General features: G+C 38.5%; 2 protein-coding genes across 2 annotated transcripts in view; both read left to right on the top strand.

Annotated features, from left to right (window-relative positions):
* The window catches only part of dner (delta/notch-like EGF repeat containing), a 46,599-nt gene extending 37,488 nt beyond the window's left edge, over nt 1-9,111 (top strand). Inside the window, exons 9-13 of the mRNA XM_032590237.1 lie at nt 3,066-3,188; nt 3,274-3,387; nt 6,386-6,517; nt 6,604-6,850; nt 7,623-9,111. Coding sequence (XP_032446128.1) covers nt 3,066-3,188; nt 3,274-3,387; nt 6,386-6,517; nt 6,604-6,850; nt 7,623-7,734 — 728 coding nt within the window. The 3' untranslated portion in view covers nt 7,735-9,111. The remainder of the gene's footprint in view (nt 1-3,065; nt 3,189-3,273; nt 3,388-6,385; nt 6,518-6,603; nt 6,851-7,622) is intronic.
* Nucleotides 9,112-11,537: 2,426 nt separating this feature from the next.
* pid1 (phosphotyrosine interaction domain containing 1) overlaps nt 11,538-26,577 on the top strand; it is a 32,021-nt gene continuing 16,981 nt past the window's right edge. The window contains exons 1-2 of the mRNA XM_032590238.1: nt 11,538-11,715; nt 22,154-22,300. Coding sequence (XP_032446129.1) covers nt 11,686-11,715; nt 22,154-22,300 — 177 coding nt within the window. The 5' untranslated portion in view covers nt 11,538-11,685. The remainder of the gene's footprint in view (nt 11,716-22,153; nt 22,301-26,577) is intronic.

Here is a 26,577-nt window from a genome sequence, read left to right as displayed (position 1 = left end):
TCTAAGTTTGAACCTGGTTTGAAGTATTTGGGTGATTTCAAGAAATAAAAGGATTTTGATCAGATGATGTCCATAGAAAAGATCAAATTAACTGTTCTAAATATTGCATTTTTATTATTATTCAGAAACCTACAAAATAGGCATCATAAAGTTGTAACATGATGCTGTGCAAAACCCTTGAAATGCAGCTCTGTAAAGATGATATCACCATTATTGTTCTCAAAGTTTGATATTGACGATTAACAGATACACGTGAAATATTTATGTAGTTTCTCCAACTATGTGAAGTATTTTTAATATCTTATTGCTATCAGCTTATTTTTCTGTAACTTGGTGTCAAGGCAATTATTAGCCATTTGTATGACACTTTCTTTCAGAAATTCATCTTCTTATTCACAATACATTCTAAATGTTTAGGTTGGCCTCCATCTTCATAGTATGAGTATGATATAGCATAAACTAAATATAGCCTAAAACAGCTGACAAAGGCTTACTGTATCTGAAAAGATGTTGGTTGGTAGCAGCGGCTCAGCCTTGGTAGAAGGAAATAGTGCCTGGCTCAGAGACGAGGTATTTTTAGCTGGCATGATTTGTGAAGCCGATGCCTCTGTGATCAAATAAATTGGGCGGAATGATGACTTATCATTATCCCCCGTCTTGCAATTACCTTGCTGGGATGGCGAGATGGATGGCTTTCTCAGTGGCCTATAAACATAATTTGACACTTTGCCCTGAGTGCTCTCAGTTTGTACAAGCTGTCAGTGGAGTGTATACAGCAGTCAGACTTTCCCTCTCTGACTCATATTTACCCTCATCAGAAATACAGATGCTTCTTTTGTTGTTTCTATGGCTAAAAAAGATGTACAAATAGTGGTAATGTATGATAAATTAGACTTAAAGTTGTCCTTTAAATGTTTTGGTAATTATCCTGGCAACGTGGATTGTTTCCATTTTCATTTATAAAAAAACAAAAACTTTGAATGATTTCATTTAAATTCAGCACATCAGGATCTTTCCATCTGCTGCTTTCTAACTGTTCTGATGTCTCCCCTCTATGTTTTATTTTTTTTGTTTCATTTTTCCATTCCTTAATTTTTCTGTTCTGTTTGTCCTTTTGTCCTTTCTCTTCTTCGTCTTCCCTCTGTTTACCTCACCTCATTTCCCTCTCATCCTCTTTTGTCTGGTTGCCATGGTGAGGTGCCTGACTTTATATCTGTGTCCTTGTGTGTGCCTATGCGGCTTTGAATGTGAAGATGCTGCCGTCCAATCAAGGGCCTCTTTAATGAGACTGGAGAAATTGATGGTTTGTAATTATCGTCCCGGTCTCTCCAATGAACACACACATGAGGTAAAATTGTCTCTCCAGCTCACAAGCACATCAGCTGGTGTGTGAGAATGCGAGTGCGTCTGTCTGTGAGCCTTCGTGTGTGTTGAATTCTGCTAATTTGGCTGTTTGAGAGAGAGCTGCCGGGGAGCTGATAATGTAGAAGGAGCCTTCTTCCAGTTCATGTAATCCAGTCGACACGAGAGGCTGCTGCAACCACCAGCCTGCTCACAGACAACAGACCGAGTCCTGGAAAGGCTCTTGACATTTCACTGGCATTTCACAGAGGAGACCCGAGAGGCTCTAGCTGTGCTTCTCATTAAGTCCGTGTTTCTTCCTTCCCTCAAACACACATTAGTTGGGGCCCAAGGAGAGATTGCTGAACCTTCAGTCAGACAATGGGACACAGTTGAGGAACGGGACATGATGGAAATGGGTTGCTACAGTGCAATGCAAAAGAACCTTGAACTATTTAATTTTGTCATACTGCAAATTAAAACTTGAACTTAGTTTTAGGGAATTTTATGCCATAGACCAATACAAAACAATGTAAAGGTATGAAGTAGTTGGAAAAAGAAAGCTTTGATTTCTTTTTTTTATGAGTATAAAACTGAAATTTGGAGTGTGGATTTGAAGAACCAACTTTCAATGTAATTACAGCTATAAGTCCTTTGGGGATGTCTTTACAAGTTTTGCAGATTCTCCACTGGATTTGCATCTTGACTGGGTCAAAGTCAAACTATGAGTTGGTTTTGCAGAGTGGTTGGACTCTGCCACCATCAATACAAGATCTTGGTGAAAAATTAATGCAACACTGGGTGGAAATAAATCTTGTGACATTAGAGAAGCTTATCAAGACAATGCCTCTGTGAGCTACATTCAGAGTTAAAGGTGGTTGCAACTATTTCTTTGGACAGGCAGTGTATGTGTTTCTTTGTGTTGGTTAGTCCTATGAAATTCCAATAAAATACAGTTCTTAGCTGTAATGTGACAGTGTTGAAATGTTGCAGAGATATGAATACTTTTGTAAAGAACTATATGAATCACAGTTTTCTTTCTCTTTATTCTTCCTTTCCACCGATTTCAATAATTCTTTCCACATTTTTAACTCATTCAAACAAAAAGACACACTCAGCTGTGCCTGAGAACAATAGGCTTTGCTCATGTCACACTTTTTGATATTAAAACAAAAAAACATTACAGGCTCTTATTGTTTTCATTGCTATATGTAGCTGTTGCAGGCTCATAGTGCCTCAGCACATAACTGCCATCCTATGGATATACGGTGAACTGCATATAAAACGGCGATACAAGTCCTGTCACCTAAATTCTGATCAAACAGTGTGGCAGAATAATTTGCCACCTGCCTGTTATCTACATTTTTCGTACAATGAGATGGCTCATAAAGTCATCAATGGTGTCCTGGCTAGACTGAATAAAGAAAAATAGTCTTGAGGGAAATGAATTATGAAGGAGAAAGGCTGTTAATGTGAGGCCATGAGATGTTTTCTCCTGCAGATGAATGCTATGACACTTCTGGGAAGCTCCTGGTGTGAATTGTAAATGACAGTAGACAAGCTGCTTTCACACTTTGCAGCTGCCGACGAGGTTCATTTACAAACACTTTCAATGAAGCAAAAAAGAATTTTCACTTCACATATTCTGTTCTGGAAAAAATATCAACATGGCAGTATTGTATGATTTTTAAGACTCTAAAAGCACCACTGGATGCCTTTTCCAGGCTACCATGGCTTGTACTGTGAGGAGGAGTACAACGAGTGTCTGTCTGCGCCCTGCCAGAACTACGCCACCTGTAGGGATCTCATTAATGCCTACGAGTGTGTCTGTACACCACAGTTTGAAGGTACATACACCCATACATCAACTTCTACACTTTCACAACCTGCATAATGGATTGGTGCAAGTTCACTTCATGTGTGTATTTGCAGGAAAGCATTGCGAGATCTACAAGGATCCCTGCGTGAATGTACGCTGCCAGAACGGAGGTCGATGTGAGAGTAGTGGACTTAATGCTTCTTGTGCGTGTCCATCCGGATATGTAGGTACGCAATAATGTCCTGGATGGGTTACAGAATGACTTTATGAGGCCTATGGATGTTGGAAAGAGAGTACAGATACAGAATATAGTGAATAGCATAGAATAATAAAGAATGTAAAAATCCTGAAATCCAGGTGTCACAGCATCAAGTCAAAGGTATGTAGGGACATTCACATTCACTCTAAAGTAAAACATTTAATAAAAATCAGACTGCACAGAAAGAGCAAAATTACAACATAAGATAAATACTACATTACAGTAAATAAAATGCAGAAAAATGTTAAAGACATAAGTGTAAACCTCAGGGGAATTGAACAAACCCAAAGAGATGTAAAATAGCCAAAATCATAAGAAGAAATGGAATAGCTAAAATCTTTTTAATTCAGATTGAAAAAAAACCCACCTTGTGATCTAACCATATTATTGAAAGGAAAATAAAAAGACTAAATGAAAAAATCATAAACTTAAAAGAACAAAAATCCAAACCGGTTTAACTAGATCACACATTGAACTCAAAGAGATCTACAACTTTCAAGATTAGTCTGTAAATGACAAGAAAAGGAGTTAATAAACCAGAAATGACCATCAAATGGATTTTAGATACTGACAGCTGTATCTAAAATCCATTTTGGATACAACTTATCCTGATCTCTCTCGTCTGATCATTTGCTGATGTCTCTGCCTGTTAAAGTTATTTTACATACCCAGTTTTTATATACCAAGATCTAAGAAACATGGGATGTTTTACTTTACTTTATTTTTTACATTTCCAAGCTGAACCAGAGCAAGATGCCGACATCGGGGACATCAGCAGTATTATACAAAGACTTCAACTAGTAGAAATAGATTTATACTCTGGAGAGGAATACCAAGATCAACCCAGGTTTACCTCTATTAATGACTTAAAACAATGACCAATTCTGCATGATACAGAGATTTCAGCCAGTACAAATGAAGATTCAGCGAGTGGAGGTTAATATCAAGATAAATACTGGTTCTAGAAATGAAATAACTTTTCTTCAAAACAGTGGTGAGGTTGCATTCACCTTACCAGGCAGTTCACCCTGGAGCTCGCTGGGAGCTAAGCCGAAAAAGAGTCACACTTTGAATCTGGTGAGACGACTAAAAGGAAAAACCCTTCAGGAAGAACAGCATAAACTGAGCTGTTTGTGCTTTGAACCACAACAAATGAAAAGTTAAACAAGACATTTCATGCGTATTGAGGATTTTGATGATTGCACTCATCAAAATGTAATGTTTGTTACTGGTGTTCGCAATTGTGACTGCAAGGCATCTTTTATGACTTTGTATGTGTGCTTTTATTATGTAAAGCTGCTGAACTGTGCTATACAAATAAACTTCATTCACTGATTTTCAATAAGGATCAATCAATGCATCAACCTATCTTCCTATCTTCTGCATAATCTAAGCAGACTTCCCTCTCCCCAGCTACTTGGGCTGGCTCCTCCAGGGGAATATCAAGGCCAACAGGCATCTTCTGGGTCTTACTCTGGGTCTCCTGACTAGACCCCTGAGCCACCTTAATGGGCTCCTCTCATTGTGGAGAAGCAGCAGCTCTATTCTGAGTCTGTCATGGATGACTAAACTTCTCACTGTATCTCTAAGGAAGAGCCCAGACACCCTACTGAGCTGTCTGGGCATCTTCGATCTCTGTCTTTCTGTCACTACCCAGAGCTCGCGACCAGAGGTCAGGGTAGTAGACCAATTGAGGCTCAGCCCTCGATTCACCATGACTAGTACTTTAACACCTGGAGATCCTGCATCAATCTTTAGCTTCATTTTGCCATCATGGCAGGGACCCGCCTTTGGCCACTGTCCATTCCACATGACACCTTAGGAACCTCCCATGGTGGGGAATCCTTGGAAAGGAGGAGATCCAAAGTTCACAAAAGGGTAAATGCCTGGCCATCAGGAGCTCACCAACATGCCCCACCTACAGGCATGGCTCCAGAGTAGGGCCCTAGTGACCGCCATCATAGTTAGGGAAGACTGCTTCCATCGGTAGTATTTATCATAAGGGATGTTTAGGGTGTGCTTTTTCTGATCCCTCACCTAGGACTTGTTGATATGGGTGGCACTACCAGGGGTATAAAGCCCCTAACAACTTAGATCCTGGGATCATTGGGACACTCAAATCCCTCCACCATGGTAAGGTGGCAGCCCCAGTAGGGCAAAAAAATTAAAGGCATGATTGAAAAGTAGCAAAGAAAGCTGTAACAATAAAGTAAGGTTAACAGCCCTTTCATCAGTTTGGAGAATTTTAACAAACTGATGTTAAAATTCGTAAAATTGGGTTTCCTTTGATATTGTGGCACAATTTTCTAGATTACAGCAGCTAACGAAGTTCAGGTAATGTGAGGAGTCTAGTAATTCTTAATGATATGTTCCTCATTCAGCTCTGAAACAGATCCTGGACAGAGGTCATAGAGGCCCTCCACTGATCTTTTCAGCTCCTCTCGCTATCCTCTGCATGACCTCCTTAGCTGAGATGCAGTTCACTCTAAACATCAGCTGTGATTGTGAATATTCAACTAGTTTTAGTCAAAACTAAAACTCGTTGTTTTAGTTTTGTCTGTAAGTACTGTCATTGCTGGGCCTGTATTATGATCCCAGTGGTGTTTTTCTGTCAGGTGAGGTCATCAGAGAACTCTGAGTAACTTACTCCACTCTTTGTAATTAAAACCATTAATTACCAGTTAATGGTTTTTACTGGGTTTCTTGGTGTCTAGAGAATCAGTGGGAAGGCTTTCTTCAAACATGATCATTCTGTAAATCACTGAACTAGCTCCACATATCCAGATGGCAAAAAATATTTTACTTTAGTTTCAAATAGAACAATAAATCCTTTCAAGACTGAGAAAAGAGAAAATGTCTGGAAGACAATGAATATTGATAGGCAGGGCAGCAGCTTAACATCCACTTTCCCTTCTTGGTTATATAGTGCCACTCACTTCTGGTTATAACCTAAACTGTCTGTTCAGGGGAGGAATGCGAGGTTGACATCAATGAGTGCGAGAGCAACCCATGTCACCATGGTGGCACCTGCATCGACCAATCAAACGGATACACCTGTCACTGCCCGCTTGGGTGGGTTGGCCCCAGCTGTGAAATCCGTAAGTCGGCTTGTCAAAAAAAGTCTTTTAAGCTATCGATCAAAACTTCATGGAGAGACTTGAAGATCTTCCTCTGTGTGCTTCAGACCTGCAGTGGAAACCAGCACACACTGAGGACACCCTGACCAACATGCCTCGCCACTCGCTGTACATTATCATCGGAGCGCTGTGTGTGGCATTCGTCCTCATGCTCATCATCCTCATAGTGGGCATCTGCCGCATCAGCCGCATCGAGTACCAGGGATCATCACGCCATGCATACCAGGAGTTCTACAACTGCCGGAGCATTGACAGCGAGTTCAGCAACGCTATCGCCTCCATCCGCCATGCCAGGTATGAGGAAACTACAGTGACTAACATGAGGGAGAGTTAAAAGGGTTCAATCAAATCCCCTTTCAGATTTTATGTTACTTTTGCCTTTTGTAATTGGTTTATTTAAAGGGTACTGATTATTTAGGAGAATGATTACCTTTTATTTCAGTACCTGACTAATTTCAGAAGAACGTTTTTTTTTTTTAAATTAATCCTCTCACTTCCACCCGTTGATCATTTTGGATAGAAAAAGTTTGAACTCGTGATGAGCTAGTGTAAAAATAGCAAACTCACATTCAAAGAAATGTGCAACTGAGTAGGATAGGGTTTTAGATTTTCTATGTTTTTATTCAAGATCATAATTTACAAAGTATACAAAATGTGCCTGAGTACTTATACATAAAGAAAAATCTATTAGGACATGAACAGGTGAGTTTGGTTTAGAAAACCTTGTCTGGTCTACACAGAGCCATGACCATAAACCAACAGAACATCTTTGAGAAGATTTAGGGCTGCGACTGTGAGCCTGGTTTCTCGTCCAACATCATTGTCTGACCTCATAAATGTGTTTGAAGATTGTTCAATTCTCCCCATAAACAAAACACTAAAACCCGTAGACAGTGTCAAACTTCAATTTTGAAGACAAATTTTCTTTTGGACACTTTCAACAATTACTAATATTTGTTTTACTCACAAAACCTTAACCAGTGAATTACACAAGGACTGTTTCACAGTCAAACCGTTTTTGCCACCATGTCCTCTAACCTCTAACCAATTTATGCTTTCTCATTAGATTTGGAAAGAAGTCTCGGCCTGCCATGTATGATGCCACCCCCATCGCTTACGAGGACTACAGTCCAGATGACAAACCTCTGGTTACCCTCATTAAGACAAAGGATTTGTAAAAGTCCGCAAACTCAAACCATAGCAAGCCGTATGTATAGAGCATACACAGATACAAACTCACATGTCTATTAAAATGAAAGTATTTCTTAAAACAAACATAACAGCAAAATCACATTTGAATGTAAAGAAACAAAAGAAACACGGTGTAGCTAAAAAGAAGCAAATCTGGAGTTTGATACCATATCTATTTTCCTGAGGATAAGGCTTTGTAGTAGCATACTTTGCAATACTTTTAAGTTACAGATGCTGAGCAGCATTTGCAGTAACCTCTACTGCATAATAAATAGTTGATTTTAGTCTGAACCAGACGATCTGTAGGAGAGGTCCAACAAATAAAAGCAGTAGACAGCATTAACAACAGTCCTTTGAAGTATTTTAGAATTAGCCACACTTCAATTTCTTTTCAGTATCAAAAAATGTAAACACCTGCAGTAGGTTGCCTTACGTTGTGCATGATTAAATATGATGTTCTCCTTTCAACATTTTTAAACCCTTTGTAACTGGTTGTTGCTCTGATTTTTATGCAGCCTCCCACAGTTATTTGCACCACCATTAAAAGTTTACTCAATGCCTTAAAAGAAATTCATGTTTTATTGCACATTGAAAGTTTATTTTTTGTTCCATTTTGTGGTGAAACTTTTCAAATCCTCCTTTTTTTCCCCAGAGAACAGGACTTAATCTTCCGTAACATTTCACAAGGTTGAAGCACAGAAAAATAATTAACTTTGGGAATTACTCTGCAGGTTTTCTCTAGATTGCGTGGAGTCTTAGGTCTCCTGCCATGCCCTCTCTTCCTCACTTCACCATAGCTTTTCTATGGATTTTATGTTTGAGGTCAGAAGAGTAGAAGAAGGTGGGTTTTGTGTCTGGTAAACCCTTTCTGGGTTGATTTGGCTTTAGGTTTCAGAATATTTTGCAGTTGAAAGATTCAGTCATGACCTGGCTTAATTTTTCTAGGAGAGGCCCAGATTTTTATTTAAATCTCATATTTAACATAGTTCAAAATGCCATGTTCACTAATAAGGTCTTTGGAAGAGAAAGAGGCATAGAGCCGCCACCATTCAGGGGTGGACATGAGGGACATTTTCATATGTCTTTATTTTTCTTTATCTTTATAGAGGTATGGTAAACCTTCGTCTAATCTGTTCAAAGCAAACTATTCCAGTTCAAGTCAGTGGCGTTAATCCCAGTTTCCACATGTTTGTTTGTGGCAGTTACACAGAAAAAGGGTTTTCCTGTCATCCCTCTCAAACAACCAATAAGTATTCAAATTGTGTTAAATAGTTATCATGGAAACCAGGGGACCACAAGATGCTACTCTTTGCAACATTTCTCTAACAGGGAGCTATAGATATTTTTTCTCATCCCATATCATTCTTCTCACTGTTCCAAGTGGCATATTAAGTCCTCAACGAGTCATTTTGATACAGTTCCAGTAGTTTATAAGTAAGATTTGGCAAACAGATAAAGATCTACCCATGTCTCCTCCACCTCAATGACATGTTATCCTGTCTTTCCCATTTTTAATCTTTCAGTATTGAATTATGCTACTGCAATAAAAAATAAATATGCTTTAAGGCTTTCTAACATCTTTAAGAGGAGTGTCAATAACTGTGGATGGCTCTGTAAATGCAGACGTATTATTCTCTGTCGAAACTGTGCCAAATGTTTTCTTTAGGTATGCTGTGGTTAGTTGACAAAATCCGAACGTGTATAAATAAAATACTAGTCACAGGGTTTTCTTTTTATATTCGTCCTGTTCTATACAAGTTTCTCAGTGGTGTATGAATAGTAAATTAAATGGGTCTACTAGAACTACCCTACAAACCTACTCTATGTATTTCAGTGATATATAGGATAATAGGTGGATATATTTCTCACTGCACAGAAAAATAGATGGTTTCACACAGTGTACCTGCTAATCCCAGTGTACAAATTCACCTCTCATACCAGCAGTGCTGAATAGTTTCTGTATGTATGTTTCTTTATTAGATTGGGCTCTCTAAAACCACTGGTGAGGGCAGCAAAGAGAAAGAGGAGACTGAAAATGATGGTATCTATTCTAGAATATACTGTTTGTGCTTGTGTGTTTCTGCCAGTGGACAACTTTCTGTCTGTGCAGCTGTGTCATTCCCCTCACGGTCGGACAGCGTACTATCGAGTGCAGCAAATCTCACTATTTATTTTTCTCATTTCAGACACACTTAAGACATGATTACCTATTATCTATGTTGAATTATGTAAACAATAAAGTGCTCATAATCTTATCTCATTGTGTCCTGAGTGAATTTAATTTTATTGCATGTGTGGAATTAGGATCTATTCCGTATTACTCTCCAGCATTCATTTTCTTAGTCCAGAGTTGAAGCCATCAAACTGGAGGGCGAGCCATGGGAAAGGCCTTTTATAGAGTGTCAGTGATAGGAACGCCCTGGCTGACCCCAGGCCTTGTCCAGATGTTCCCGTGTGTAAACATGGCTAAATACAGACTGTGACTGTCGTGTCTCTGTGAACTCCTAGGTATTTTTTGTATGGAGACACGTAGACACTCATTCTAGGAGGAACAGATGTTCCTCGCTCTCACCTTTACTTATGGTCTGTTTTGGAGAACTGTGCTTGACCTTTGCCCTCTGAATGCTGCAGAGGGTTAGACTGTTTGGCTTTAAGCACGGTCAGCTGTATGGGTTCCTGCACCAGATTTCTACATCAGAAGAAATACACAGTGACACTTTGTATTGTATTTAGCTTAAACATTTTTTCAGTAATCCTCTTTATTATTTTTATTTTTTTTACAAAGGCAGACAAGTTTCACTTTTAGTTCATGATATCCATCCCTATTGCAAACAATCAGGTGAAAAGGATTTTTAAGAGCTTAAGTGATCAAAATCTGTGAACATAACCTTCATTGTTCCCAAACAACTTTAAGAGAATTAAAGAATTAAGGCCTTCAAATACTGCTGCTAGCATTATGCTTATGCCATTGTTATGTAATCAGGTTAATTTAGCTGAATTATTGCACCAGATTCTAAACTCGAGGGGGGTGATTGATCAAACCAGGCCTTAAACCAGGGGTGGGCAACTCCAGGCCTCGAGGGCCGGTCTCCTGCAACTTTTAGATGTATCTCTACTTCAACACACCTGGGTCAAATAATGAGGTCATTAGCAGGACTCTGGAGAACTTGACTGCACTTAGGAGGTGATTCAGCTGTTGGATTCAAGTGTGTTGGACCAGGGAGACATATAAGAGTTGCAGGACACCGGCCCTCAAGGACCAGAATTGCCTTAAACCAACCACTTCAAAGAGATACTGTGCAGAGAAAAAAAATCTCGAGTTTTTTCTGAGATATGATCACAGAGGCTCCTTGAGAATTAAACAGCATGAGGAGATTCACCCCAAAATGTTAAACAAGCTAAGTCACACAGAAAACCAATTGAAAATGATTCGTTCTCTCTACTTTACGACTAACTTTGAATCACAGCAATGGGCATGTGACTTATTTGCAACCTTGTTTTTTTTTTTTTTAAATTAAATAACCTTAGTCTGACTGTATTGTACTGGTAAATTGAACTGCTGTGAATTTACTTTGTACCAAACTGGATTCCATTTAAATAAAGACAACTTTTTTTTGAGAAAACGTTTATTATAAATTAGCCATGTGTAAATAAACTGTATTGTATTGTTTTAACTAGTAGTAGTAAGGCACACACTGTGTGGGAGCTGGATTTTCTACATCACCTGAAGGCAGCACCAACCCAACAAGGACAGCAGGTACCTCCACCTGCTGGCAAATGTGTTAACTACATCCAGGCGGAGCAACACATCCTTCATTACCGAGCCGACCACAGCGAAGGGGGACAGAGAGGGAAGCTGCTAAAGCCAACAGATGTGAACTGGACCGCGGGAGGAGAATACCCAGAAGTGAAGACAGAGAACCAGCGACTCTGCTAATATGTGGCAACCTGCGTCGGAGCGGCTGCAGGTAGGAACAGACATTTTGGTGGGGCACCTCTCATCGGCAGGGCAGGAGTAAATGGAGCCGTGGTAACAGCTACTCAGCCCCGCTGTGCTGTGCGTGGCTCAGACCTGAAGCTACGTCGTCTCAACGGCTACAGATGGTCGTCAGCGCAAATTTTTAATCCACATCCCTGTCTCAAAGTTCGCGTTTAAATGAAACATCTGGGTCTCTCCGGAGGGCTTAGCGGGTCTGAAGGCACCTATCCACGTTACGCAAGCAGGAGTGCATCAAACTATCGTTTCCTCTGGATTCCTCTGCTAATCCACAGCTGGAGGTTATTTAAACTCCTAACGTCAAAAACGCGTGGATTTTAAAGTTATGTTTAAGACGCCGTTTTGACCTTCTTCGCTGTTTTCATCCATCTCTTTGTAGCTGAACTTAGGGCCTTCTCCTCATGCTGCTCACACCGGGATGCTTAAACTCTAGTTTGAGCATTTTAATTTTAGTGTCAAATTGCTGAAAGCTAAAGGAAAAAAAAGAAAAAAGCGAAGTAAAAAAGATCCACTGATGACACGTAGTTTGTTACCCAGGGGTAAATCTGTGCACCGACCCCATGGCTTCACGTCTCCGTTGCACACGTAATGCTCTCCAGATGTCGGCCTGCGAAGTGCCTGCCAAGTGAACTTGCACAATTCCGTCTCCTGCCCAGGCGTCAGGAGGATGGACCAATTAGTTCCGCTTGTTTCTCTTCCCCTCGGACGTGAAGCTACAGTAGACCCCTGTAAACAGAAATCTGCGCTTCAAGGTAAAACGTGCAGGTTGGAGCCGCTAGGATAGGCTAACGCGTCGCCTAGCAACCGCGTTCCAGAAGTCCATCATTTAAAAATGTTTCTAGTCAGGGGATTCTGGACAGCGTTTATTTACCTCTCTCTGTGTTTAATTGTGTATCCTTGTCTTCTTCTTACAGCTTCATATGAGCAAGTAAATCATGCCATATTTAACCAGGCCGTCATTGCAACAAGATATTGCCGCACAGCGCCACCCAATCATTCTTGTTTGACTCTTCCACATTATTTTATATGACATATTTATTTATATTTGAGCACACTCAGTGACCTATAATAAATGAGAATATTTTTTGAAAGAAAAGTGTCTGCAATTTCTACGTGTTTTAAGATATAGCCATTCTACATTTTTATGTGGTTGGAATATGTATTAAATAACTCAACTCAGTTCTAATAGTAATTTAATCTGCAAGTATTTTATTGTAAAAATGTTCAACTTTGCCAATAATAAAAGGAACTGGCATAAAGTAAGACTATGTCTTCTAAAAAAATTCACATGTTGGTAAAACAGCAGCTGTACAGTCAAGCACACTTTATTTATCTGTCAGTAAACTGATTTTATATATATATATATATATATATATTTATAAAATAAACAGAGTAATAGAAAGGGAAAGCATTTAGAACAGATGCAAATGAACATATTTAAAATAACTTTCAATTGTTATTATGATACAAAAATATGTAGTTTGGTTACAAACTAGAAAAATTGACAGTACAGTTGTTTCTTTTGATTGAGATACTTTTTCCACTGTTGGTTCCAGGAGAGTGGCTCCAAATAAAGAAAAAATGAAAAGGGAAATTCTGATAAAGTCAAATGATTGCTTGGTACTATTTAGTATCATTTCTTCATGATGAAATGAAGAAATGATGCAAAAGGCATGATATTGTTAGAGCAATATTTGTGAACCTCTGACTGTATGCAGGAACAGATGCACATCTAAACGGCTTTAATAAATATGAGGTACTTTTTATAGGAATATGTTGTTGTAAACATCCAAAAAATATTGTGAGAAAATTTAGAATCCATTTTGACCTTCGCAGTCAGAAATAGAAATGCTGAGCATTATCTAAGCCTTACTAACGCCCATCTTTATCCAATGAAGCAATAAAACAAAAACAAAATTTCACTTAAAATTTCACTCTGTAATTCTAGACCTGGAATATAATCCAAAGCTATATTTTATCTTATACATTCTGAATCAGTGACACATGGCAGATGGTCATATAAATAGATAATTAGTCAAACTGGGTAGAAATGTGAACTATAACATTTTGTTACTTTCTTTGACTTGCTTACAGCTTCAGAGAGAAAACAGAGTAACACATGCATAAGTTCACTATGAGAAGTTTATGTAGACTTTTGTACATTTCAACAGTACTAGCTTTTCAAATGCTTTGCATATTTGAACTTGAACTAAAGTACATTTTAAAGGTAAACTCAAACTAATTTTCCTGGCTTTCTTCCTGAACCTGAGAGAGGCTAAGAAGTCCATCTGGAGAGCTTTCTGAAGACTGAAAGATAACCTTGCAGATCAGGACTCTGTAAACTCTCAAGCAGAAGCCATGCTGGAGTGATTTTGACTTTGTGTTTAACAGCTGAGCTGTAATTGTGACTTGGGGCTGTGGGGAAACCTTGAAAAAGAGATAGGAATGTTTAAAAAAAATGTGATAAGCAGTCCCACCAGTTCACCTCCTGAAGGGCCAGCTGTGGCTGGAACCTTACAAAACATTTTGTAAAACATTTTGTTTGTTTCTCTTGTTCTTGTTGTTAATTTAAATCATTCTTATGACGTCTTTAAACTGGTTTTACAGAATATTTTAATTTGGAAAGTCTGTAAATCCCAGCAACATACACTCAAAGGTAGCTTTAGAATCAAACCAGAATTGCTCAGTATGTATTTGTCTTTGTCCGCATATTACACAATCCATGATATTCTCTCTTTCTGTTGCCATAGCAACACCTGATGTCTCACTGCATTTTTGTCTCACACTGTGGCGGGTAAAGAAAGGAGGGTAAAAAGAGCTAGATGGATATGCTGGGGGGTCAGGAAATCCAGGCTATGGAGTGCAGAGAATTATTGCGCCTTTGTGCTGGTGCTGCATCATGCCTCCCTGTTTTTCTCTCCGTCTGTCTGCGCGCTCTTTCTCCGCTGACCACATCCTTCGGTCAGTTTCAGGGGGCCCTTCCTCTCCTACACAGAGTCCATTTAAGTTCACTAACAAATTGCACAACATACACGAGCGGTCTGAGAAAGACGCACTTGTGTGCCCGTACCTCAGCTAAAAGCTACGTGTGCATGCAGACATGTGAGCATGCTTCCTTTTTGAGGTACCAGATGTGCTCTCTTCCTGTTTCAGCAGCCATGGCCTGAACTTTTAACACCTAAATGTGACATATGGGGCAGATGAAAAGATGTGACCTGATGGTGCAGAAATGGCTGTTTGAGGTCAAACACGGTCAAAAGCAGCTTCTGTCAGTGGCCATCTTTATTTGTCTTTGTTTCTGTCTCTGTCTGTCTGGGGTTTGTTTGTAGGCACAGCTAGGCTGAGTGTGGTCTCGGTGAGTGAAGGAATCCACAAGCAGACTGGCACACTTCCCTCATCTCATTTTATTTTCAGCCAGCACATGATTTCTTCTTTTTTACTCAGGGGACTTTTGACTTTTTGTATCCATTATCCTGATTGTGAATATTAGATGCTTTTTGGTAAATCAGTTTGTAAGGGATATGGTTCATCTTTTTATTAAAAATGCCTCTGTCTCAGATGGACATTTATCCTTTTGTTCCTCATTTATTTATTTATGTATTTGTTTATTTCTAAATTCCAACATTACATTATTTTTTAATCATATCTTAGTTGAAAAAAACTAAGCTATTGCAACAAAACCTCAAATTGAGTTATTTACTGCAAGGTGGACTTTGACATTCATAAAACATTGTTTATTTTAAGCAATAAATATTCTGGTGTAACTAATTGGGATGCGGGTTAAAAGCTAGTGATATCTACTTTCTCATTCCTTTCAATGGCCTTCATTCTTCAAAATTATATTTTACACCCTTCCTACAATTACAACTTTACATAAATTTTATTTTATTATTTATGTATATGAATTATAATGCATATACATTTATACTGAAGAATTACCAAACGAGTAAAATATACCTAAAAAAGACAATTTATCAGTTAATCTACACTACTTTCTTAATGTGACACTACTAAAAAATAGCTAAACTGTTCAGAGTTGTATTAGTGAGACAAAAAAGGAGAATTTGTTCACATATGGATTTAAAGGTAATTCTACTTCTTAGACATATAAAGTTCAAAATAATGGATCAAATTTACAAAAATTTATTTTTGGCTTGACACGAAAACTTGAAGAGATTTCTATGAGAGCAGACGAACAAGTTGCAAATTCAAATAACTCAGTTTCTTGCGAATGTGACCTGGTTTATTCCATACGAGGCCTTCACTCTATTCAAGCAGCTTTTGTTCATTGTTTAAGTCAAAGAGTTGCCAATGTTTTTACCACTAGCCGGAGATTGCCACCCACAGGGTCTATGGTTGCGGTGCTTTAATACCTGCTTTTTCCCACAGAGCTACCCCAGCAAACGCAGCATCCAATCACGGCCCTTCTTCCTCCTTCACTTTGTAGTTCTTTGTAGGAACCCCCCCACAGTACCACACAGAGTCGAGCTTAATCAGTTGCATTTCTCCTCATAAACTGTCAAAGGATCACAGGGGAAGGTTGTAAACACCAGTCTGCAGTAATGTAAGGTTAAAGCCTCAAAGTAAAGTGAAGTTATTGTTTGGAAATATGAGGTGTGGTGGCTTCACTGACCCCGTGTTGAGGAGCAACTTCATGAATGATCCATTTCAAGTATTACTTTTAGCTCTCATCCTGTTTACCCAAGAGGCAAAGCCACTTTGTGACAAAAATATATTTCATCCTCATTCCTTAAAACAATTTTGTGAACAGTGTGGCTCCTTGTGGCACATTTGGGGAAGGTTTTAATCTATGTTGCATAACATGGCTGACTGGTTACATTCCTGCCATGGGGTTTATGTTTTTCCCTTGATCAACAACTGGTGTTTTCGTGAATAGATATGTTGCAATGTCTCAGCAAAAAGAACAACACTGAGAAACTTTAACAAGCAGTAGTGGATCCAGGCAGCGTTGAGGTATACTGAGATTTAAAATGGTTAACAAAATTTTCCATCATACTATTCTTACAATTTAAAGTCATTTTTCTGAGATGTCAAACACAGTGACTAAATAACTGGAGGCAAATTCAAAACACCAAGCTCCCTCTACTTGTTGCTGCACACTGCCAGTCAGGTGGCTGAAAGAGGGCTGCTATACTTTTCACCTGCTTGCAAAACAGGCAAACTTTGCTCCTTAGAAATATTTTTGTCAGAAAAAAGAGCTACTGTCTGGAAATACTGTCAGATATGTCAGATGGTATTTTATTTTGAGAATTGCTTACCGACCCATGCCTGCTTTTATCGTTTTTGTTAATCTTCAAGTGTGTACCCACCTATTCATTTTGACAAAACATAATGCCTCCTTTTCATCTAGCATCAGATTACTGATGGTTTTATCAAAGCACTTCACAGGCATCCGGAGAAATCACTGCTGTGCGCCTTTTTTTTGTCAAGGGATATTAAAATGAGTTTAGTCGTACACCTTCCTAAATCCTAAATGCATGCTTACATGTGAGGATGAAAACATGCTCACGTTTTCTGAGCATGTTCTAAACAGTCACATTGTATTGCCTTGATGCATTCTAACAGGCCACAAAATTTCAACAGTTGACTCATTTTTCTTGGTTCTTTCTAACCGTTTTCACATGTTTAGACTTTTTGCTAAAGCATGTGACACAGCCTGATATTACAGTTTATCCACAGTTTTGATCTTCAAATCTGTGGAACATGACTTATTGCCCTTTTGGTTTTGGGATTAACCAGTAGCTGTTTGTGCATCAAGAGGGGCTATTTTGTTCCCCTAATTTCATGCTTTCAAAGACACACATCTGTCTTGCTGACTTAACATCATTCCCAGCTGTTTCCTAAACTTTTGTCACGATCCCATCTCTTTAACCGTAACTCTGTAAGGCTAAGTGGCTGTTTTTCACCCTCTTATTGAATACCTTCCCATCATATTGACCTGAGAACCTCTTTTTGTCCAGGCATAGCCTGGGAGGGCTTTGACTTTAATTTGAGATCTGTGAACTGTTAAACTATTCAAAACAGGAGGCAAACGTCAAAAAAAACCTCTGACTTTGATTTCTTATTGATGCAGTTGTTACATTTGTTTTCAGATTTACAGTTGGGTTTGCTTAAGAGACATTGGCAGAAAAAATGCACACTGCATTATGTCTGACACTTGGGATTTTCAGCAATAATAAGATTGCTAGAGATTAGAGTGAGAAATAAATCGACAGTGTTGGATGTACGTCTGGCCAAGCAGGATTTTTTATATATATATTTTTGCTAATATTGTATAACTGGACGAATGCCATAAGGTAAATGCTCATTAAGTGAGCACTTAGTCGTAAAATAACTGACTTGCTGTAAAGCGTCCCTGACAGATCACTGTTCTGGCTGTTTTCCAACTTTCTTTTTACTCAAGCTTTCCTTCAACTCAGCATCATATTTATGCTTTATCAGAGCCTTAAATCAAACTCTGTGCATTACTGTTCCTTCTTATTAGAAATTGGCTGGTTATAAAATTCTTACTGTATAACGTTCAGAAAAAACACCATAGTGTAACACTGTCAAACTGTTCATACAAAACATTGAAACAATAATATCCAGCCTATATAATTATCAAATTAACTTAATACTAAAAACGAATTCGCGCTGCACTGAATTGTGTACATTTCCTTAAATTTTCTCATATCTCTTAGCAGGGCAACCCATGTCTTAATCGGCTGATGGCTCATAAATTTGTTGGACTTTATGTTCAGGTGCAGCCTGTGGTAAAGGCATTAAGCTATCACACTGTAATTTTGAAATTGTTTTCAGACTAAGTGATTGATGGCACTTCTTTGATTTTCTGTTTGTTGTAACTGAGGAGAAAGTTTTGATGCTTTTCTTTAAGCTAGATAAGCAAAACTGTACAGCAATAGGTTGGGAAAGGGTCCCTCTGATCACACAGGCAGATTCTTTGACATTGTATTGAAACGACAATGAATCACAAAGGTGGTATGTTGAAATTTTACTGTGACGTTTTGAAGCCATTGCTTTTTAAAAGTATACATGTTTCCACTATGAGACTTAAAGTATTTTTTTATGTTTTTTTCTCTGCACGTTTTATTTATAGATGTCGGCTTGTAAACCTTGAAGCTTAGAAGAAACTAGGTGTTGAAGCTTTGTGTCACTGTGTCACTTACTATGTTGGCTAAACTGAGAAAAAGAAAAAGTTTGTCAGTGACATATTATTTCCATCAGTAACCAGTGTCACTTTCTGCAAAGAGCTAAGACAGCTACACTGAGATATAATGGGCTCTCATTTGTAGTTATACAATTTTATTTAAGTATGTGGATTTCACTGAAACCCAACATTTAAATGGTATGTGCTGAACCTACCATTAAATGATTGCTCGGGTAACAGTATTGACACAATACTTTATTTATATTTTTGAACGAGGGCTTCTGTTTGGAAATGTGTTGTGGTTTTACAGCAGAAGGTTTAATGTGTCAACATGCGTCTCGTCCCACAGCAGTTCAAATCAACCCAACCTAACCCTCGCTGGTCTTTCGTCAGAGACGAGCGCACTTGCCAAGTAAAAGTCAAAAATGCAATTAATTGCACAGTAACTTGATGAGGAGACTACAGGGACTAAATAAATAAAATTAAGAAAACATTTTAAATAATGAAAATATTGTGAATAGAATTCCAGTGGAGCACTAGACTTGGAACATTTATCTGCACCACCCTCTAAACTGCCCTTTTAGCCCCCAACTTCGAACCGGGTCCAAGTGTAGGAATGCAAGCCACTGCCGGGCAGCTGTAAAGTGCTGACGCGGAGATCTTTGAGCCCTACCACACATATGGCTTTACTTTCACAAGTCCATCATGCTTTTTCTTTCACTCCTTTTCAGGTAGTGAGACGCACTGTAGGCCATTGTCCTTTAAAATCTGATTAAAGAGCCAATACAATGCAGATGAATATAGTGCCATATTTTCTAAGTTGAGTACTTTTACTGTAACTGATGTTGATAAGTAGGGGGGTATTTTGGTGTTTATGGGAGTGGCCATCAAATATTTTTCCTTATCTTGATCAGGGTTTTCTTTTTGGCTTTCAAAGGCAAAACTGTGGGCTGATAAAAGCCTTGGCAGCAATGGCTGTTTTCACCGAATGTTGACCATCTGTTGGATAAAACTATTCCTTTTAGACTTCAACTCTAGTACAGAAAGACCTTTCCCCTTTGCTCCTGCTGAAAAGTACATACAGTGGGACGCATTGTAAAAATGGAGGTTGTTTGTATAGTAAATGTTGGGAAGAGTTATTTGTTCTCAAATTAACTTTAGGCTGAAAGGTAATTTATCTCTGCGAGCTGCCTTTCAGTGGAAGGTGTTCAAGTTCACCCCAATGTCTTAGTTTAATGTTTTCTGGATAGTTTTAAGGGGTAATAAAGCTTGATTTATGACTTCAAACTGGAGTGATTTATAAATGGTATATAATATAACAGTGTGATGCACTCAGGTCCCTTTTTCAATTGGTTCACTCAAGCTTTAGCCAGAGACTCATCCAAGTCCATCATTACCAGGAACAAAGATGGGCTTGAAAGACATCAGTAATGAAGAGGAAAAAAGAAGTGGTAGTCAGTTTTATTTTGCACTCTTGTTCTTTTTCTTGTCCAGTTTATGAAAAGGAGTTTTTCTCACTGGGCATTTTGTAATTTTGTACTCAACATGAGTTATTTGGAGCCTCCCTTGTTGGTGTTGCATATCTGCTTGGTCAGCTGATATATTGCAGTAATTTTCTATGTTCTACTGTAAAATAATGTTATATGACTCCAATAAATGATATGTGGTCATTTTTGGGCGACCAAGGGTATTAATTGCTTATTATGGTGGCTTACAGGCGTCCGAAACAAGGATCAGAACCATAATGAATGAAAAGATGTGGGAACATGAAATTATATAATTAACTAATTACATATAATAATATTATTATTATTATTAGGATTTAAGGGTTTTATATGAATATTTATCTCTTTAATTTATCAATGTATATGAGTTGAGGGGGAAACAATCTGATGTGCTTTAATTAGGCACATGAGTGTTAAAAGGTTTGTTTACTGATTCGATGTTCTGTGACAACATGAGGAAACAGTGTAGCATTTCCAAAGTTATTTTAGGGTTGCAATATATTAGGAAAGCATTCTTAAAGAAATTGCAATAATAATACAGATTGTAGTTAACTCCTATTACCTTCATTGTTTTTCTGTTAGCATATTTCTATCATTTTGCAAGAGCTTTAACATTTTGACTACTATAATCTGAGTCACTAAATATGCATGATATTTGCCTTTTTATAAAAAAACCCCCAACTTTTTCACACTTGGGCAAGTTGAGTTATTAAGTTTGTTTGTATAACACATTTCAGCATAAGACGGTTCAAAATGTTTTACATCATAAAACTGTTACATACACCAATTGTGAAACAAGTAATAGACATTACATTTTGTCAAATGCCATCATCAAAGTTATCAATACAGCTATCAAGTGACAGCTAAAAAAGCAATCAATGGATAAATTTTATGTTTTTATAAAGGAAAAATCAGAATTATTTTTTTTCCTTTTTTTTCTCTGGTTTACTTTGTATAATTTTAAATAAAAAAAAAATACTAAGTAGTCTTTCACAGCACTGTACAGCAGTGACTCCTCCCCAATCATTAGAACATCTTAACACACACAGTTAATTTGACTTGTTGCATACATTTGTAGTAACTAACGATTATCTGCAGGTTTCTTTGTGGATAAATCTCATGCTGCTATAACTCTTGTGCTGTTGATTGGGGGAGCCACCAGATTGAGCTGCGCCATGCATGTTCCACAGCTACAGACAAGCTGCGACAGCTTCCAGCAGTCTCAGCATGGGTTCCTTCAGGAAACACTTGATTTACTTTTGACTGCTCCGTGAAGGCCCCAGAACTGGACGGTGTTGCAGTGCACAGAACTACATGGAGCATTTGGTTCTGCTCGGCATTGGCATTGAAGTGCAGTATTAGATTATACAGCCTCTGTTATTTTAATGGAGAGAGGAAGGGAGGGAGGAGCGCTCCCTTCATCTGTTCCTCACATTTCACATGGGGCATAATAAACTTCTCACACCATCCTACTTCAGGACTTCATCTTTAGTTTTCACTTATTAAAATGTAAGGGGTAGATTTCAAACATTACAATGAACACCAGATCCTAGTGTTTATAAGTCAGGAATATTGTTGGATTTGACGGTGGCCATGCAGTAAACTAGTAAAACTTGCTCGCCTGCCTGAAGGAGCATTCATCCTTAATCTCCGTATTGTGACGTGCATCCAGCTTGTAGCAGGTTTACTGAAAGTTGGCTTACAGCTCACTGCTTTCATCTTCCTCTCTCCATCAGCACTTTCAGACAATGCTGAAGACGAAGCTAAACGTGCTGACGCTGAGGAAGGAGCCTCTGCCCACGGTGATCTTTCATGAGCCCGAGGCCATTGAGCTGTGCTCTGCCACACCGCATGCAAAGAGCAGGACCCACGCTGGATACAAGGTAGGATCACATGAGCCTGATAATCCTCAAATCCAACCCTGATCCGGAATGCATAATAGCATTAATACAGAGCCATAATCCAAATGTTTTTCTTTTCCTTTTTCCTCACAGAAGTTAAATAATTTCTCTACTGTTGATTCTGCAGTGCTCTTTTGTCAGACTCTGTGTGCTAGAAGTCTGGGTGAGCCTTTAGATGCTCAATTTCCCTGAAGAGTTAGATCTAATACATTGTGTAATTTAAACTCCTCTCTTTTTCTCCAGGTTCAAAACAGGAAGCACACCGGTACAGATTGAAATGAAACTTCTTAACAAATTACCAAATGTCTTTGTGTGCTTGCCTGCCTTTGAGAGGCTCCTTCAGTGAGAGAATTTAGTTTTCTGTGACTTTTTGATTGAAATCTGGTGTGTCATTAGTAAACGTGATGAAAAGGGAGGTATTTCCCAACTTCTCCCCTCACTAAAATAAACCTTTTTATATTTGGCAGCTTCTCTAAGAGGACAAAATAAACTCCCACTGGTATTATTGCCAGGAAACACAAATGTGGAACACACAGTCCCTATGCTTGTTGATGTTTGTGTTTGTTGGATCACTGTACAAGAGAAGAAGTTGAACACATACGGATGACTATGAAACAAAAAGGAAAAGATACGACTAGAAGCGCCTTTTTGACTCTTTACAAAAACACCCTGAAGTTTTATGTAACCCTTAGCTCGACCTTTCTGTTTGCAGAGCAGTGAAGTCTAGTCTAGCTCAGAGACACATGAGACATCCGGCAGCGTGCAGTTTTCAGGATTTTTATCTGCTGAAGATCAAGTAGTAGTGGCAAGAATTTCCTTCTGGCCCCTTTTGTTTCACTCTGCTGCTGTAGTTCTTATGTGTGAAATGATCAGGACCAGATGCATTACCTATGCACAGTGTGTAGTACATTGCTAAAGTATTAATACCACTTGATGTTTTTAACTGTTTGTTATGATATAAGCACAACCTTTGGGGTATTTAGTGTGACTGACCAAAACAAAGTAGTCAATGATTATGAAGAGGATACATTTCAACGTCCTTTACTCTGACTGCCTTTGACATCCTGTTTAAACGACTGACTGAAGAAGCTGTAGTCGGTCTACATGTGTATAATTTAATCTTAGTATAAATTCTGCATTTCTGTGAAACCTTCAAGGCTTCATCCATTCCAGCTTTCATCCATAAGTTATTAGCCATTTATTGTTCTTTTTACTATAGTAGTTATTTAATGAAAAGTCATACAAATATAGGTATTTCCTCATCATGTTAGATAAACGCCCCTTAAAACTATTCACGTCTCTTGCGGATACAAAAACCAGATAGTGGAACTAGTTGAAGCAAAATGTCAACATTGCTGTCCAAGCATGTTAAAATATGGAAACACACAGAGATGTATCAACCGGATGAAGTATGTGGGAGCCTTCTGAGATTTGTCAGAGAACACTGGTGAACAAAAAGCATAATGAAGACCTAAGAACACAGCAGGATTGTGAGAAATGAAGCTGTGGAGACGTTTATAGGAGGGATATGTTATTATTCTGTCAGTTACCAGAAAATGGAAAGGTAATGGCAAAACTACAGACCTACCAAAAGTCTTTTGCAGTGTACTATCTTGGAATGCTGGAAACGTTTAGGCCGAACAATAAGCCTGAACGTTACAGCCATACTGGTGTAGACCGATGTTTTAGATCAAAGCATATTTATTTGATAAAGATGGACTATTTCAAGTCTAGACGTAAATGCAGTTGAGAATCTGTGGCAAGATAAAAACAATTGTTCACAAAGTTTCTCCATTTAATGTGACAGGACTTGAGCTATGGGAGAAGAATGGTCCAAATGTTCCATTATGAGATGTGCAAAGCTGGTGAAGAAATGGCAGGAATGACTTGCAGCTGTATGTTTCTACAAAGGATTGAATCACTGGAGAATAAATACAGAAGCACCTCACATTTTATAGATCTTTATTTCTACACCAACAATCTTGAGTTGGTCTAGGGTATAAAATCCCAATAAATACTTTAGTTTGTGGTTTTAATGTGACAAACTCTGAAAAACCTTAAGGTGAATACTGTAAGGATGTGTTTCCACAGACAATCAAGTATGCTTTCATTTAAACAGCAGATTGAGGTGATATTGAGCTCCTGGCCAAGTAAAACAAAGTTTAGAGCTCATCTGTAATCTGAACTCTAGAATCTTTCTGTCAGATTACATGTGCTGATTGGGATGACAAATGAGCAGATATAGTTTAGTCTCTTCACACAGCTCACCTGCAGTCAGGACCTGCAGGAAATCTGTAATTGCCATAGACAATGACTTTTTACAATCTTATTTTGTCCCTGTTTATTAATTTTTTTAATTTAAATTTTATTCTCGTTTTAAAGTGCAACAAGAAAGATTTGTTTTTCATAATAAAATATCCAGTTCAAAGCCATAAGGCAGTAAAAACATGGGCACAAGTCTCCTAAATGCTTGAGTGATGATGTACAGTTTAAATCAGAAGTTAAATGTTGATCTATGGCTGAGGAAAATGTCTATGACCCATGTGAATATTCCCTGGTAGACTTGATGTCTCTCTCTGTACAGTGTGAATCCCAGCATTCACTCGTTGGCTGCTCCTCTTCTGACTCGTGGCTCTTTCCAACAGCACTGAAAATGCCAAAGCCACGTTGCTGTGGATACCACTACGTATTTTCAGTGTAATACCAGCCAAACACACGCGTACTCACAACAAAACACACAGTCTTCTTCTGACTGCTGTGGGCTACTACCTTGCATGCCGGCCTTTGTGCCTCGTTGTCTAGATCTGTTGTCTTGTGGAAGTTCCCACCCGAGTTCCTACCTGTCTGTTTGAATGTCTGTCTGCCCACCTGCTCCTCTGCTTTACTACTCAAGAGACGTGGTTGTCTTTTGTGGCAGAAAACCAGCACAAACAAAAAGATTTAGTTCCTTTCTGAAATACTTGTTGGCCTTCTCTGGTTGCTTTTTTATATGCTACAGCATAATAGTGTTTCAGATCTTCTTTCTTTCACTTCCCTGTTTCTCCAATTAGTATTTTGTGTTCACAGGAAGGCAGGATAGCAGGAATATTCTACTGTCCTGTCTACCTACCAAGATCACCTCTTATTTTTGACCTCCTTATTATTTTCTTTTCCACTCCAATAGACGTTGAATTGACACATTAAGTCAGGGTTAAAAAGTTGCCACTATAAGATAATAATGAAGGATGTGGGTTCAAGCATTATGTCCTTACTCTAAATAGCCACTGGGGAGAAAGTGTAATTGTTTCTCCAAGTATATACTGCAGAAACAATATATGCCACACTTTTGTCTATTCGTTGAGACTTTCCGTCTTTCTGTACTTTGTATTCTGATGTCAGATGAATGCTGGACACCCTGTCTCTTCTCATTTGGTGAGGAGGAACAGGGTGCACAGCTGCAACATTTAGATGATTTGTAGACCTGTAGGTTGAGATGACCGAGTGTTTCTTTTCTCCTTGCAAATGGTCTTGTCGTTTTCATTACTAAAAGATAAAAATGGAACAGATTACTAATATGTTAGCTGGCTTTTATAAGTTTGACAGTGTTTAGACTTCTCCGGATTATTTTATCAGTGGGTAGGAAGGCACACATTTTGTTTACACACCTTAAAGCTGAGCCCAAATCAGTTGATCTTGACTACAGAGAAGGTAAGCAATGTATAAAGAACAAAAACGCTTTGTGTGTATGGAAACTAGAGTGTTGAAATGATTAGAAAAGAGTCCTGACTCCTGCTCACGATAATTACTCTGTTTTCATTGCTGGTACTGCAACTTGTCAGCAGCAGAGCCAGACTGAGATGGATTTCAGGACTGTACCGAAATCCAAACACTGAATCTGAGGCTCAGCCTCAGTATTTTTGAGTTAATGACACCAAATCCTGAGCTTTTGACACGGATAAATTCTTGTAAAATTCAGGAAATTCCAACTGCATAAAATTGTACCTTTTCCGAGTTGGCGTTAATAGGTTGGTGGCTGCTAAGATACTTTGGATTATTCGGTATCCAATTTTGGCAACTACAGATATTTCTCAAGTCCCGAATGAGTCAGTTCTGATCCTGCAAGCAATGAGTAGTTGGATGACTAATGGCAAAAACAATGCCACGCTTTTCATAGCGGGAAACATATTTCTGTTCTCTTATTGACTTGCGTCGCCAAGAGTTGGTCTTTCTTAAAAACGACTTCAGTCAGTTAAAGTTTTCTAATGATAAACTTTAACAGA

The sequence above is a fragment of the Xiphophorus hellerii genome, chromosome 18 (genome assembly GCF_003331165.1).
Source record: "Xiphophorus hellerii strain 12219 chromosome 18, Xiphophorus_hellerii-4.1, whole genome shotgun sequence".
NCBI lineage: Eukaryota > Metazoa > Chordata > Actinopteri > Cyprinodontiformes > Poeciliidae > Xiphophorus > Xiphophorus hellerii.
Note: the sequence above shows the minus strand (reverse complement) of the source record. Positions and strands in the feature narration are given on the sequence as shown.